A 14,416-nucleotide genomic window follows, 5' to 3' on the forward strand; every position below is an offset into this window, starting at 1 on the left:
TGATGGCACTTCCGTACCTCTGTTTTAAGTGCCTGACTGATGCATACTGGGATCATATTTGCCTTTTTAATAGACATAAGACAGTAGTACAGATCCTTCCTGTAATCTTGCAGTGCAAAGAGAATCTTGATTTTGCTAATATTTTGTATTTGTGCCCTTCAGCGTAATTCTCCTGTGCCAAGATCATTAATGCAAATAGCAAAACGAAATTGCCCCACAACCAGTCACCAAGCAGCCTTCCCCTTCTCAGAATGTCAGTTCTTCCATCAAACTCTTATTTTTTCAAAATAAAATAAACTAAAATAAAAATTTGCACTGATCTTATATAAAATGCTTCCTGAAGTGTGTATGGATGACACCTACCATGTAGGGTTTTTTCACTTTGCAGCTATTTCTTTGGTCAAAGGAGAGGTACTGTTAAAGTCAGCTTTAATCTCCCTTCTGGAAAGCACTACTGATTACTGAGAGAGTAACAACTTGAAAAAAATGTGTAATTAGGGCTTCAAAGAAAGTAGAAATTTCTCTTCTGAAATGTCATGACAAAAGGCAAACTGATCCACAAAATAACCACAAAATAACCAGCAAAAATAGCTTTAGGAGACAAAGTCATATAAAGTTCTATAGATTGAAAATAATTTGTGATTGTTTCAGTATTTTATAGGAAAATCTTCTGTTTTCTTGAAGAGCAGCTGTGTCAGGCAGCAAAAGGGAGTTCACATGCAGTGAAGTATGTATGTGTAACCTTTTGTTCTATGGAAAGGGCTAAAGCATGATAAAGACTGCTTTAGGGAATCTGGGATGAACAAGGGATGGTTTGTGGTCTTGGAGATGGATTTCATTATCCATAATGTTATCACTGTGTAAATTTGCTATTTTAAGTATGTTAGGTGATAATAAACAGTGAAGGACTGCTTGATTAACATCTGCTTGATTGAGACTTATTTTACAGAAAGAACATCTGAGAGCATTGATCTCTTCACTCTGGTGCCCCATGACAGGATCTGAGGGAACAGCATGAAGTTGTGTCAGGGGAGGTTTAGGTTGGATATCAGGAGAATGTTCTTCACCCAGGGGGTAGTTGTGCACTGGTACAGGCTCCCCAGAGAAGTGGTCACAACACCAAGCCTGACAGAATTCTATAAATGTTTGGAGAATGCTCTCAGGCACATGATGTGACTCTTGGGGTGTCCTGTGCAGACAGGAGCCACCAATGATCCTGATGTGTCCTTTCCAACTCTTCTGTGATTTATATTGGCAAGAATTAACCTACTGGAAGGAATTAACTATACATTGCTTATTTTGATGTGTCTTGCTGGCCCTTACAGCACAGACTAGGTTCCTAATTTGAACTGTGAAGAAGTCCTTATGCACATTAGTTGCACATCAACATGTAATGTCTAAGCAACACATTCCATAGAATATGTTTTCATTAGCGTGGTAGTTGAGTTTGCAGAAGTTGACTCTCAATTTAAAGAACGGGTGAGAAACCTTGGGATTTCTTAGAATTTTCTTCAAGAATGTTGAACATAAATATTTGTAGTTTTAAATGTCGGTTTTTCCTTGTTTGCCTGCCCTGTTTGTGTGAGACAGCATTTCACGTCACTGCTTATTTGATGTTGAATATTCTCAGAGTACCATATGAAAAATAAAAGCAGAGCATCTTCAACGAATCCTCAAATATAAACAATATTTTGTTAGACCCGAGATAAAATCTTCAAATGCCGTGATTTTATCTTTGAAGATGATCAAAATCTTTAATTTAAAAAACAATTTGAAGGTGGTGAACTAGTGAAAAAGTGAGTTTCATCCTGTTTTGTTGTATTTCTATGTAGCTGAGTATTTCATATGACTAAGTTTTTGTCCAAAGTTATAGACACATGGGAAATCAATGTGTTCAGAAAGACACTCAGCTTTCTAGCAGTGCAGAAGTAAAGGGTTAGTGAATTTTCTGAACTGGAAGGATTATTGGAAAGAAGGACCTGCAAGCATGCAAGTTCACTTTGGCAAGTGCAGAGATGTCATGAATGCTTTTTAATTATGATATGCCTCTAAAGGATATTGTTGAAGATATTCTGCAAGAGAAAATGAGTCTTTTTAAGGTCATGTCAGAGAGGTGTTGTACCTATTCGTGATGGTAGCAGAAATGAATTCATTCTGCTCTGCTTCAAGGATCTTGTTTTATGCATCTTTGCATAATACAGTTATTTCCATGCATTGGAGTAGCATGTTTCCAGCTTTTTGTGATCATGGATTTGCAAATGTTCACCATCCATCTAGACCCACACAACAAACTGAAATATTTTTGAATAACCTTGCTGTGTAACACATTCACTTCCAACATTTCAGGGAGAGGTACGATTTTCTCAGGGGACAGTAAGAATTGAAAAATTAAATTGCCTTATAGAAATGTCGCAGATTCTAGACTATGATGGTTAACAACATAAAGAACTGTGTGGTCTGTTGTGAATGACTAGTTCAACTTTTCTCACTACTTAGACAACCAAACATCCTGACTTTAATCTTAAGCTTTTATGCAGAAGAGGTAATTGTGGAACATCTGATTGGATCCTGTAGGAGCTTTCCAAGTGAAACTAACCCCTTTGTTTCATGCTTTTTTCTGCTGACCAAGCTTGAAATTGTCACCAATGCTTTTTCACTCCTATGTTTATTGTTAGGCAACGAGATACAAGACATACTGCAAGCTTGTCTTCAGAATTAATGCAGGAGAAGAGCAGTTAGAACACTTGCATTGCAGGCAATGATACTGTGATATGGAACTGCTGGCAGAGCACAAGTTTCACATGTGATTTTTAGAATGTACATCTTTTAGAAATATTTTACAGAGAAAATGGCAGTGCTTGGAAGCTGTTGCTTTTTGTGCTGCTCTTGGTAGTGTCAAGAAGCAGGAGGGATATTTAGGGAATTTGATCTTGATAGAAAGCCAGTATGATTGTGAAGTCTTGCAAAAAGTGTTTCCTGAACAGATCCAAGCTGCCCCAAGTGCCTGACAGATAAGGGACTATTGCCATAACTGTGTACACAGCTTCAAGAGAGCAGTGAGGGAAGGGGAAATCTCAGTAGTGTGTGACAATATGTGACCATTTACATTTCTCTACTGTGTCTGTTCAGGATGGAGAAAAGGAAATTAAGGGAGAAACAGTGAAGAACAGAAGGAAGTCTGCATCGGGAAATACTGAATAGGACAGTATCTTTCTCTGAAAACCCTTATTTAAAAACTCTCTTCAAGTGATAACTGTATTCTGCTTTTACATTGCATTTTGAGCAGTGGAATGACTGCTTTCATGCTGAAAGGTGAAGAAATTGGATCCAGAGCCAGTGTGCTATGGAATAAAAGCTGTCAAACCTGTCATTTTTAACTCCTTGCAGAAAAGTTGTCCGTAAGATAATTCAGAGCTACAGCCTTCAAATTTTAGACTGCTTATATAGGGGACCAAATTTTTATTTTTCTTTTTTTTTATAAGTGCAGCTGGAACAATATGTCTACTCAGCACAGTTTGTCAAACAGAGTTTAGCTTTGAATTTGAAAGAGCACATGGTTTTGCACCTGGTATTGTTTCACCCATGTATTTCAATTTGCAGTGCTTAAGTTGATTTTCATTTGGAAGTAAGCCCTCTTCCTTTAAGCCTTATTGGAGTATATTCTTTGATTGGTTTTAGAGAAGTGGTGCATTATTGGTGAGAGACGATCTGCCCCAAAGTGAACATATTCCCAATGAAATTGTCCGGCAAAACCTAACTCTGCTGCTGAGGTAAAGAGCAGCTGCGTTTGGTGTGTGCATCCCTCTGTCAGCTGCAGTGCTTTTTGTCTCAGAAGTAAGCAGGTATTTCTTCAAATGGCTGATGTTCTTCTGCCAGAAGAATTGATTGTTGGGAAGGATAATGGTTTAGAGGTGGAAAGAGACCTGGATAAGACATACAAGATGATGGCTTTCATGACTCTGACAGTGTTCTTTTCAAATGAATATTAACATTTTTTCCAGGGATGTAGTCAGTATCAAATTATGCATGGTGAATGCCTTGCTACTCTTGCTTCTATGGTTTGCTCACTACAGGCCTGTTTAACACAGGAATTCCATATTAAATAACGCATTACTTATGATTTTCCTTTTGGGATTAATGGAGTGTTATCAGCTACTTTGAGAATCCACAAATTTCATTTAGTTCTGCCTTTACCATCACTAATTGTGTATAGCCCCAGAGTTCTGCTTACCTCTGTGGCCTTATCAGTGGTGAAAGGTGTCTGGTGTCCTGCAGCAGATGCAGGTCATCATCTGAAAAAAATGGTGGATTCAGGACATTCAGCATCTAGTTAATATTTATGATAGCAGTAAGTTTTTTATTTTAAACAAAACTTTTAGGGCAATCCCATTAGAGTGGCATGAGCTGAGCACAGTTAGGAGAAACGAACCTATTCTTTCAGGACCTATTCTCCTGTCCGTCTTGCTGCAAGAGGGGTTTGTGATCTAAGAAATTCCTGCCATATCATTCTGTTAAATAATTTTGGACAATATCAAATCACACTCCTCTTTATTTATTTGGTTGTTCTTTCTTCTTTTTTTTTGTGACTTGATAGTGCACTATTGCGGGTATTTTACTTATATTTTTTACCTTATCTGGTAGTAGATTTTTACATGGTTACTTTAGTTTAGTTGTAATTAAATTTCATTTAGTTACAGAGTATGTGTCTTAACCAAAATACTTTTTCACTGGTCTCATGGAAGGGTGGTAGGATTTGCTGCATTTTAGGTGAGAAATAGCAAGCAAAACCTTTGTTTGCTGTCACCACAAAAATTTTGAAATGGTATGAAGGTGGGTTTTATACAGTAGCAGAGTTTATTATGCATGCAGTTCACAGCCTGCAATCTGTAGGCTGGAAACAGATAACAGGTTCTGAGTTGCTGCAGAGAATATAGAGTAGCTCTGTATTTCATAAAGTGGTAAAAAAGCTGTTGGGCATTTACATTTAAATTTGTCATGAATTGCTATTAGGTACAGAGTATCTTCTTGAAAGGTTATTTTCATGGGGATGTTTTTCTGCTTTTTAAAGCTCTCTATTATTTTCTTATTTTTTTGATGCTGCACTGGGAGTGATGCTTCTAGTTATTTAGCTGCCCTGTTAGATCTTGACAGATGGATGTGTTTATTATATCATACTCTTTGAAAATTATACTCCATTTTGCCTGTTTATGCAGCCTTGTATTGACAAGCATTACATCCAGTTATACTTAATATTTATGTAAAGGCACAAAAAGTGAGGAGAGAATTTTTGTATCCAACTTTTTTTCCACCCACTCCTTCATAGAATTCTTAATTTGACATCTTTGTTTTTGCATTAATTCTTGGTGGTGGGTAATGTTGAGTTATTCTCCTTCTGACAATGATGGATGGTAATTCCCTTAAGGCTGTAAGATCTTTGAATTGTTTGGTAACAATTTATGTCAAGTTACCTCTTTCTCCTCCTGTGATAGTTTTTCTTTTCTTGCACAAGTTTGGTCTTCATCAAATTTGTCAAAAGCTTGATCATTATTTAAAGTATGGTTTTGGGGAATCCTATGTTGTCTGTGGGCCATGCAAGCAAATAACCTATGTTGTTAAGAGATAGGAAAACATCTGTGGTATTTTTTTCTTTGGAGTGTTTGCCTGTTTTGTCTCTTGGTTTTGTTTAATTGCAGTGCAGAAGAATTGATAGATAAATTTGTATGCCAGAAAATTCTTCTTATTGCTCTTCTTATTAAGGACAGGGACAGGTGCAGCCGTTTAATTACAACAGTGTTTTGTTTTATATTGCTGCTGCTTTTTTCAGATGAATGCACTGGACACACTTGGTCAAACAGCATTGCATAGGGCTGCATTATCAGGGCACTTGCAAACCTGCCGGCTGTTGCTGAGTTATGGCTCTGATCCTTCCATCATCTCTTTGCAAGGCTTCACAGCAGCACAGATGGGAAATGAAGCTGTGCAACAGATCTTAAGTGGTGGGTAAAAGTAAAGGCCTGTGTATTTGAACTTCAGCTTCTCCCATTACAGCTTTGAATCTTGTTTCTTTCTCAGTGCAAGAGGCTTGCAGTAGTTTTGTCATCTCTCCACCATCAAGTGCACACAACTATGATATGTATTGTGTCACACTTGTCAGAAAATAAATAAATAGCTCTGCTTAGTTCAGTGATGTTGTGCAAATTGGGGAGAAAATAACCATCTTGTAGATCTGGAACATGCTGCTATACAAGGAGATTGTAGGAAGGCACATCTAGGGAGTTTGTGATTCTTTTGGTACCAAGTTCCAATGCAACTGGAGTATTGCTGAGCATGTAAGAAACCTTTTCCTCTACATCAGCCAACCTGTTAGCTACTCCATACTACATCAGTGACAAGCAAATTGTTACTGGCAGAGAAACACTGATAGTTGCTAAACTGCTTGAATTTTTGCATCAAATCTCTTGCTTGTCCAGTAGAAAAAGATTTTATTGTGAAAGTGTTCTGGATAGTGCTTAGATAACTATTTGTTTATATCTTGCATTAAAAAGATGAATAGATATTTGAAGAGGATGCCACTGTTTTTCATATAAATGCTTAAGAGGGTTTACATCCTCTTACCCACACTACATTTGAATTTTTGCAAGTACAGAGAAGAATAATTGCATCAATAGGTACTACAGAGCAAGTTACTCACACTGAGATGTGAAGGTAGTCAAACAAAGGCAGATATCCAGATAGATGAGAAGACCCATGGTAGCTAGAAACTCCATTTCCTCTAGTGTTTTCGACAATATTGTCTTAAAACAGTACCAAACAAGGAAAAGGCATTTTACAGCAGTGCAAGGAAAGACTGTTTTCAAGTGTACCCACTCCTGAGATGTAGCTGGTTACATGGGTAATGTTTCCTGGTAAAATGTGCACATGAATGTGTATATGTGGATTGAGAGAGAAGAATGTTGGCAGAATAATGTTAGCTTTAGAGTCTAAGTCTGACTGATTTGCTTTAAAACTAAAGCTCCCTATTCAGACACTTTGGCAATATTAACTTAGACATGACATCCCCAGCTGCAGTTTTGCAAGTAACAACAGACCAACTTCACACCCCCTCCCCCCCCCCCCCCCCCAACCTCGGAAAATACGTTGAGCACAAGTTAATACAACTTAAGTATCCTAAGTAATCCTAAACCATCTTTTTGCCTGTGTAGAAAGTACACCTGTACGCACATCCGATGTGGATTATCGTTTGTTAGAAGCATCCAAAGCTGGAGACTTGGAAACTGTGAAGGTAGGTTTGAACAGTTCATGTGAATTTTCTGCTTTGCATAGCTATGCAAGGCTTGTGGAAGCCTCTGCTACATGAGTTGTGGAGGCAGTCCAATGGATGGTAAATTATAGAAAATGCAAAGTCATGGATCTTTCTTTTTTTTTTTTTTCTTCTAGAAAGTAGTACATGTACTGTGAAGTGTGTTTCTCTTGAGTTTCTGCTTGTTCATTTTGCCAGTCCTTCACCCAGTCATGTCTTCGATGGACTCAGATGTAGGCATAATTCTTTGAAGCACACCCTGTGATTCTCAGAATCATAGTTTAGTAGAAATAAGCCCTTGGATGCATGATTCAAACAGATGGCAAGCAAATGCTGTTAATAGGTAGTAGACTCCATGTTTTAAACCATCCTTAATCTGAAGGTGAAGGGTCAGGCCATGGAATACCAGCATCACAGGCAGGTTTGATCTTGTTTTTGATACTTGGTCTGTGGACAAAACAGCCTGCAGATAGACTGTTGTGTGTAATTTCCCACCTTGAACTTCAACATGATTTACATTAATATTCAAACAGCAGCAGTTTTGTGCACCAGCAGCTCCTTTGGCTGCTAATCTATATATTTCTAGTTTTCTGAAGGCAGTATAGGCCAGAAATGGTAATATATCTGGAGGAAAGTTGCATGGCCTTGAATGTGGTACTTGATGATGTAGAGGTTTAGCCTTTCTTGTACATTAGGAACATCTTCACACTGCTTCCATCATTTAAGTCTTTGTTATAGAAGTACTTCCAGCTGTAAATGTAGATCTGCTATTTTTTTAGCTTTGCAAAAGTGAAAAGGAATTTCCTGATACTTCAAAAAATTTATCTAATATAAGTGGATCAAATTTTGCTTTGGTGTCTTTAAAGGTGGTAGTTTAGTTATTTTCTTTTAAGTTTGCTTGTTTCATGTTTTGTTGTTGCTGTTTCATTTTGGGGAGTGTTAGTTTTAATTTGGTACTAGATTTTGGGTTCTTTTGTCTTCACAGCAACTTTGCAGCCCTCAGAATGTGAATTGCAGAGATCTGGAAGGCCGTCATTCAACACCACTGCACTTTGCTGCAGGATATAACCGTGTATCAGTGGTGGAGTATCTCTTGCACCATGGAGCAGATGTGCATGCCAAAGATAAAGGGTACATTTCATTCCATGATGTGTTCTGCTGTTCTCTATTAGTGTGAGACTTATATCCCACCTATTCGTTTTGCTTAAGATTTCAGTGACCATCATGTTTTTCTCTTGAAAATTTTTCTCTTTCCTTCTTGTTCTGCATTGTTCCTGTGCTGCAGGGAGATCTATAGACCATTACACATACTGTGCTATCTGGAAAAGCAATTATCAAGTACCTACCTGGCACTGTAATACATGATGCTTCTCTTCTTTTTGCCTATTTTGGAGACTTTATTTTGCTTAAAAGCAGCCTTTGACTTGTTTTAGGTGATATAAAATTAGTTTTAAATAAAATGGGGTAAAATACAAGGGTTATCTTCGGTCATTTTTTAATTCTGTTAGCTTTCATTAAGTTACTTATTTTTACACTTAATATTCAGTTAAATTATATAAATCATTTAGATGTTTCTGCATTAATTGTGAAGCAGCAGTGGTTATGTTCACTCTCTTACTCCATATATTAGTTCAGGGTGGGGGATAATAAATTTACTGGATTTTTAGGCTTACCCTGAAAGAAGTGTTTGGATATCTTCCGATATCTATCAGATGTGCAGTACTTACTAATAACTGCACTTCAAACACATTGTATAGTGTTATGTCTTTCTTGAAATTTACACTGAAATATCCAAACTCAGAACAACTGTGAGTCTTGCAATTTAATTTTTGTCTGTTATTAACAGCATTGGAGTTGCTTGTGGAAGCTGTAACACTGGGGCTTGCTAAGTATTTAAAAGTCTTGTGGATGAGAACTGAAGGAGAATAATTAAGTTTTAATTTATTTTTGTAATAGAAAAATAAAACCATGAAAACTGAAAAGACTGAAAGATAGCAATAATGTCTGGTGAAGTGGAAGCTTTATCTACTGATTGCATATAGGATTTTACTCTCTAGCTATTAATGCTTTCTCTTTGATTAGTGGCTTAGTACCCCTGCACAATGCCTGTTCTTATGGACACTACGAAGTGGCTGAACTCTTAGTGAGGCATGGTGCTTCTGTCAACGTGGCAGACCTGTGGAAATTTACTCCTCTACATGAAGCAGCAGCAAAAGGAAAATATGAAATCTGCAAACTGCTTTTAAAAGTATGTGCTGGAGATCTCAGATGTGTCTTTAAATGCATATATATTTATTTTTTTCTGAAGATGAATAAATGCAAAGTTAACTGCATTCAGTGAATTCTTTGTGGTATATTTGAATCAATTTTCATCTTGCAATTGTTGTATGGTTTCTTGTTTAATATCATTGACTTAAAAAGAATCAACAGTACAAGTACTTTTTCCAGCACGTGTATTAATACTGTTAGCCAAGTAGGACAAGACTCTGAAACTGAAAAAACCAGCTGAATTCATGTAAAAATGAGAATTCCCTACCTTGTCCTATCCATCCCTTTCTGAAATAGTTACTGCATTTAAGTAAATTTTGTTAATACTTATGCAAGAGTGTGTTACAAAGCAATAGCAGAAAGTGGGTCCTAAATGCTGTTTGGTATGAGACAAATTTAAAACAATTATGTTAATGTGTAATTTATCAAGCTCCAGGAGGAACTGCATGTTAATATACTATGGCATAAGTATTCATTATACTTAGAGGAAGAACCGGTAAAAGGCATGAGGTAATGCAAAGATGTTTCCAGTGAGAAACTTCTTGAAATAAGGTCAAATCCTGCCCTGGGAGGGTGAAAGGGGGTGTTAGAGTAGAATTTCTTGCCAATCCTATTTCCTCTTTCAGCCTTGCCTCTTTATGTCCCTCTGAAGCATAACATTTAAAATAGGAGAAAGTCAGAATATGGATAGTCTTAAAATAATGAGGATCTTCCCCAGCCACTTTTCATTTACTACTGCAAAGCCCCACTATTTCCCTCCTGTATCAATAATTTTTTCATTTGATTACCAAAAAAGTAGTCAGAGAGAAAAGAATGATAGTTTGAAGCACTTCTACAGCAGAAACCAGGAAATACTAGGAGATGTCTGTGGAGTAGGCATGGTGGTGGCCTGGAAGTAACACCCTAGTAGAGATGTTAGCTCATGCTATAGGAACACTTGTATTCTTTCAAGCGCATTGTTGCATTATAGATGCTGGAGATCTCTGCCTTTTTATGGTCGTTCCATGGGGAATTTACCCATATTTTGTCTTCAGAGGATCCTGAGTGGATGTACAAGAGGAAATAGAAAAGTGCTAAAGTTTATTTTTTTTAATTGCCCTTTCATAAGATAAGAGCTAAATATGCCCTTAAGGTGACACAGATGCAATGCCTCTGGGTGTCTGTGAGTATGTGCTCACATTGCACTTTACTCAGGGTTTCTCCTGCTGTATCTCCTATGCCAGCTGACAGTGTTGTCAGTTCTGCTGAGTTGTGGCTGTTGAGCTTGACTCCTCCTGACTTGTGCTTCTTCTCTCCTGGTCTGCTTGAAGAAGGAAACAAAAATAAACAAGCATTTTGGAGACAGTGTCTTTTTTAATCAGCTTCGTTTGAAATTATCACCTTCATTTGTTTCTATGCCTTGGAAAGGATCTCAGAAGACACTGCCTCTTCATTCAGATCTTAATTTTGGGGCATATTTGAATGGGTCCAATTTTGATGAGTTTTAAATTAAGGGACTTCAGGTAATATCGTAGAGAAGTCATCGCAGTCTAGAAAGCTATGTGCAAAGTATGGTCTCTTCCTAAAAGAACCAGAGATGTGGTTCTGTGTAATCAATACTCTGTCCTTTTCTGTCCCTTACTCTTTATCCTTTACACCATGAGCACAGTTGTACTGCTTCCAAATACGAAGTAGTCAATTCCCTCTATTCTCCCATTGCTGTTCTCCCATTCCCAGTTCAGTGGGAAATGGCAGGGTAGACTTGATGGACTACTGTGCTTGACTATTCTATGAAGAGGGACAGCCAGAGAACTATAGCACCAGCAGCTGTCTCTGCTGTATCTATATTTTTTCCCACTGCTGCTGAGAGGGAATAGGGAAGGAGCTGTCCTCCCACAAAACTGAACGTGGATGTGACTCAAACCATATGCTGTACATAGTTCTGTGTTCCCCTTCTCATCCCCATGTGCTCCAGTACTGTGTTCTTATCACTGCCTGATCTACGTTTTACCAGCACAGATACACTCCAGAAGTCATCCAATGCCACTTGTCCACCAAAATTTTTTTTCACTTCTTCCAAAGAGCTGTAAACTGTTTAAGATGGTGCTGTTATCTATTCGAATTTGTAGAGAAGAGTATTTTGCTAGTTTCCTTCCTAAACAAATGACTTTCAATGTCAGGGTGGTGTTTAGTAAAACTCAAGAGCCTGGCTAGCTTTTGCTAGCTCAGAAGGTTGTGCTCAGGAAATACCTCTGCCAGCCATTTGATTCCTGCCAACTTTCAGGAGAAAGGGAGGACCAGCCACAAGATACTTGCAGTTGGCTTTCCTTTCATGCTGCTGTGACAATAAGAAACAGCTGTATGCAGGAAATGCTCCTAAACATACTTCAGTTGCAAGTAGATAGCGGAGACAACTCTTGCTGAGGGCTGCCATTCTTGCCTGTGGAATTGAGATTGTCACAGCTGTGTTTCAGACTAGTGTTTCTAGGCCTCAGCCTTCTGAATTTATTTGCACATGCCTATTAATCTGTACAATTACTACTTCATTATGGTAGGTGTACAAAATCCCATCTTGTTTCGCAGAATAGTGACATGCTTATGTGCACTGCTCTGCGCATGATTTTGACACTATAATTCCATTTGCTCTTTGCAGCATGGAGCTGATCCAACAAAAAAGAATCGAGATGGGAACACTCCTCTAGATTTGGTGAAGGAAGGAGACACAGATATCCAGGACTTACTGCGAGGAGACGCTGCCTTGCTAGATGCTGCCAAGAAGGGGTGCCTGGCACGAGTGCAGAAGCTGTGTACTCAAGAAAATATCAATTGTAGAGACACCCAGGGAAGAAATTCAACACCACTGCATCTTGCAGGTGGGTAACATGCCAGGTTTTCAAGACTTGTATATTTATGGTAAGTATACAGATGTAATTTGTCAAAATCAGGATTGGTATAGGAAGAGTTTCACAGAGAATTGTCCTGTGCAGAGAGTTAATTGTGGCACCTGTATTTCAGGAGAAGCAATTGCTAGGGAAGAGGAACTTTTGCAGTTGAAAAATTGTCTTTGCTTTTCTATCTAATATTTTTCTTTAGCTCTCCTAATACCTAATTTCTTTTCCTGTGCTTTTTCTACAGCTGGTTACAACAATTTAGAAGTAGCTGAATACCTTCTTGAGCATGGTGCTGATGTTAATGCCCAGGACAAAGGAGGATTAATTCCCCTACACAATGCAGCATCCTATGGGGTAGGTGCATGTTGTAATGCACCTTCATGGTTTTATATTGTACTGAATATGGTTTGTTCTGTTTCCCCCTCTCTGTCTATAGTGTGGTTCATCCCCCTCCTTAACCCCTCCCCTTTTCCCCCCACCAGCCAGACCTGACTGGCTGTGGGCCGGGGTTCCTCTGCCCCTTACCAAGGTTTGAAAATGTCCCGTGTTTCCCATAATTCCTGTCTCTCCCTGGAACCCTTCAGGATAATAAACTTGGATCATCCTGGGAAGGAGAGCCTCCTCTAATCTTTTGTCTTTGTCCTTGCTGGATAAAATCCCCTATCTCTGTGACCCTGTGCTAGCCGAGGCAGGTCAGAGAGACCAGGGGGACTCCAGCAGGTGCAGGCGGTCTTTCCATGAGTAGAGCAGCAAGGGACTCCTTCAAGTCATATCCAAAGCCATTTATTTTGCAGCTGTTTTGCTGTGAACACAGTTCAGGTTTTGATGAAGTATTTGTTGGGCTAAGTTGCTGTTGTGAGTCCTATTTGCAGTCCTACGCATTAAATAGGACACAGATTCAGGTGCCCTGTAGCAGATAAATACTGCAGTTTGGAAAGATCACTACAGTGTAGCTTTTATGTAGGCAAGCAGATGTGCAGGATTGAACGGTGGGGGTGATCCTTGAAACAGAAAAGATCCCAAGTTGTCTCTGAAAGGCTTAGATGGAAGAAAAATACTAGGGAATCCTGTGGAGATGATGACAGGAAAGTGGAGGTGTGTTACAGCTGGTGTTTGGTGGGAATCTATTGCCAAAGTTGAAGGACTACTGTGTTTGTAATGTGGTTGTCCTCCAGGGCAAGCCATCTGCTACAGTGGGGGGTGCAGTGACAGATTCAAACCATCTTTGATGAGTCAGGCCCTCTTTCCTCCATACAGGAGTGAGCATCTGTGTCCTGGTTGCACAGATGCCTAATAGATTGCTTATAAGCAGTTGTTAGCTGTAGATTGGGTGAGAAAGAAGTCTCTTGTAAATAATTGTACAGACAGTGCTTGAGAAGCTCCTAGCATTGTGCTTAGAGTCAGAGAGAGGATCTGAAGCTCATGAAGTAATGGGTTTGATGGTCTCCTGATATGCTTTGTCTGTTACTTACCCGGCCCTGTCACAACTACAGCAAAATCTGGGAGAGTTCACCATAACAGAACCATGATTACTTTTGTTTGAGTGCAATTGAAATAAAAAGTGCAGTGTTCACCTTGATTATAAAAAGAGCATCAATGGAAACTAAATCTACATAATTTGTATTGGTTCTTAATGTCCTGGGATGTCCTTAATGACTTAATGTCTTAATGTCCTTAATGACTCTGGGATCCCAGTGTCCCAAAGAGCAAAAAGCCCCCAATCCTGTGAAAGATTAGAAAGAAACACAGAATTCTTTTATGTTACAGGGTCTTAATACCAAGTAATGTTGTTTATCAGCATCTGCCATAAGCATTAATTCCCAAGATGCTGCTAAGAGCTAGATATAAATTCTGTTGGGAATACTTTGTTTTTTTCTTTGGTATGAGAAAACAAAACACACATTTTACACAAACCCAAAACATTTCTTATTGGCATAGAGAAATGTCAGAAATTTGTTTTAGCCGATTATAATTTCTA

At 38.6% G+C, this 14,416-nt stretch overlaps 1 protein-coding gene across 1 annotated transcript in view; it reads left to right on the forward strand.

The window, feature by feature from the left end:
• TNKS (tankyrase) overlaps positions 1-14,416 on the forward strand; it is a 142,495-nt gene that overhangs the window by 113,843 nt on the left and 14,236 nt on the right. The window contains exons 12-17 of the mRNA XM_062492920.1: positions 5,825-5,996; positions 7,203-7,282; positions 8,286-8,431; positions 9,383-9,548; positions 12,201-12,420; positions 12,683-12,792. Of these exons, the coding sequence (XP_062348904.1) occupies positions 5,825-5,996; positions 7,203-7,282; positions 8,286-8,431; positions 9,383-9,548; positions 12,201-12,420; positions 12,683-12,792 (894 nt within the window). The remainder of the gene's footprint in view (positions 1-5,824; positions 5,997-7,202; positions 7,283-8,285; positions 8,432-9,382; positions 9,549-12,200; positions 12,421-12,682; positions 12,793-14,416) is intronic.

The sequence above is a fragment of the Cinclus cinclus genome, chromosome 5, assembly GCF_963662255.1.
Source record: "Cinclus cinclus chromosome 5, bCinCin1.1, whole genome shotgun sequence".
Classification (NCBI taxonomy): domain Eukaryota; kingdom Metazoa; phylum Chordata; class Aves; order Passeriformes; family Cinclidae; genus Cinclus; species Cinclus cinclus.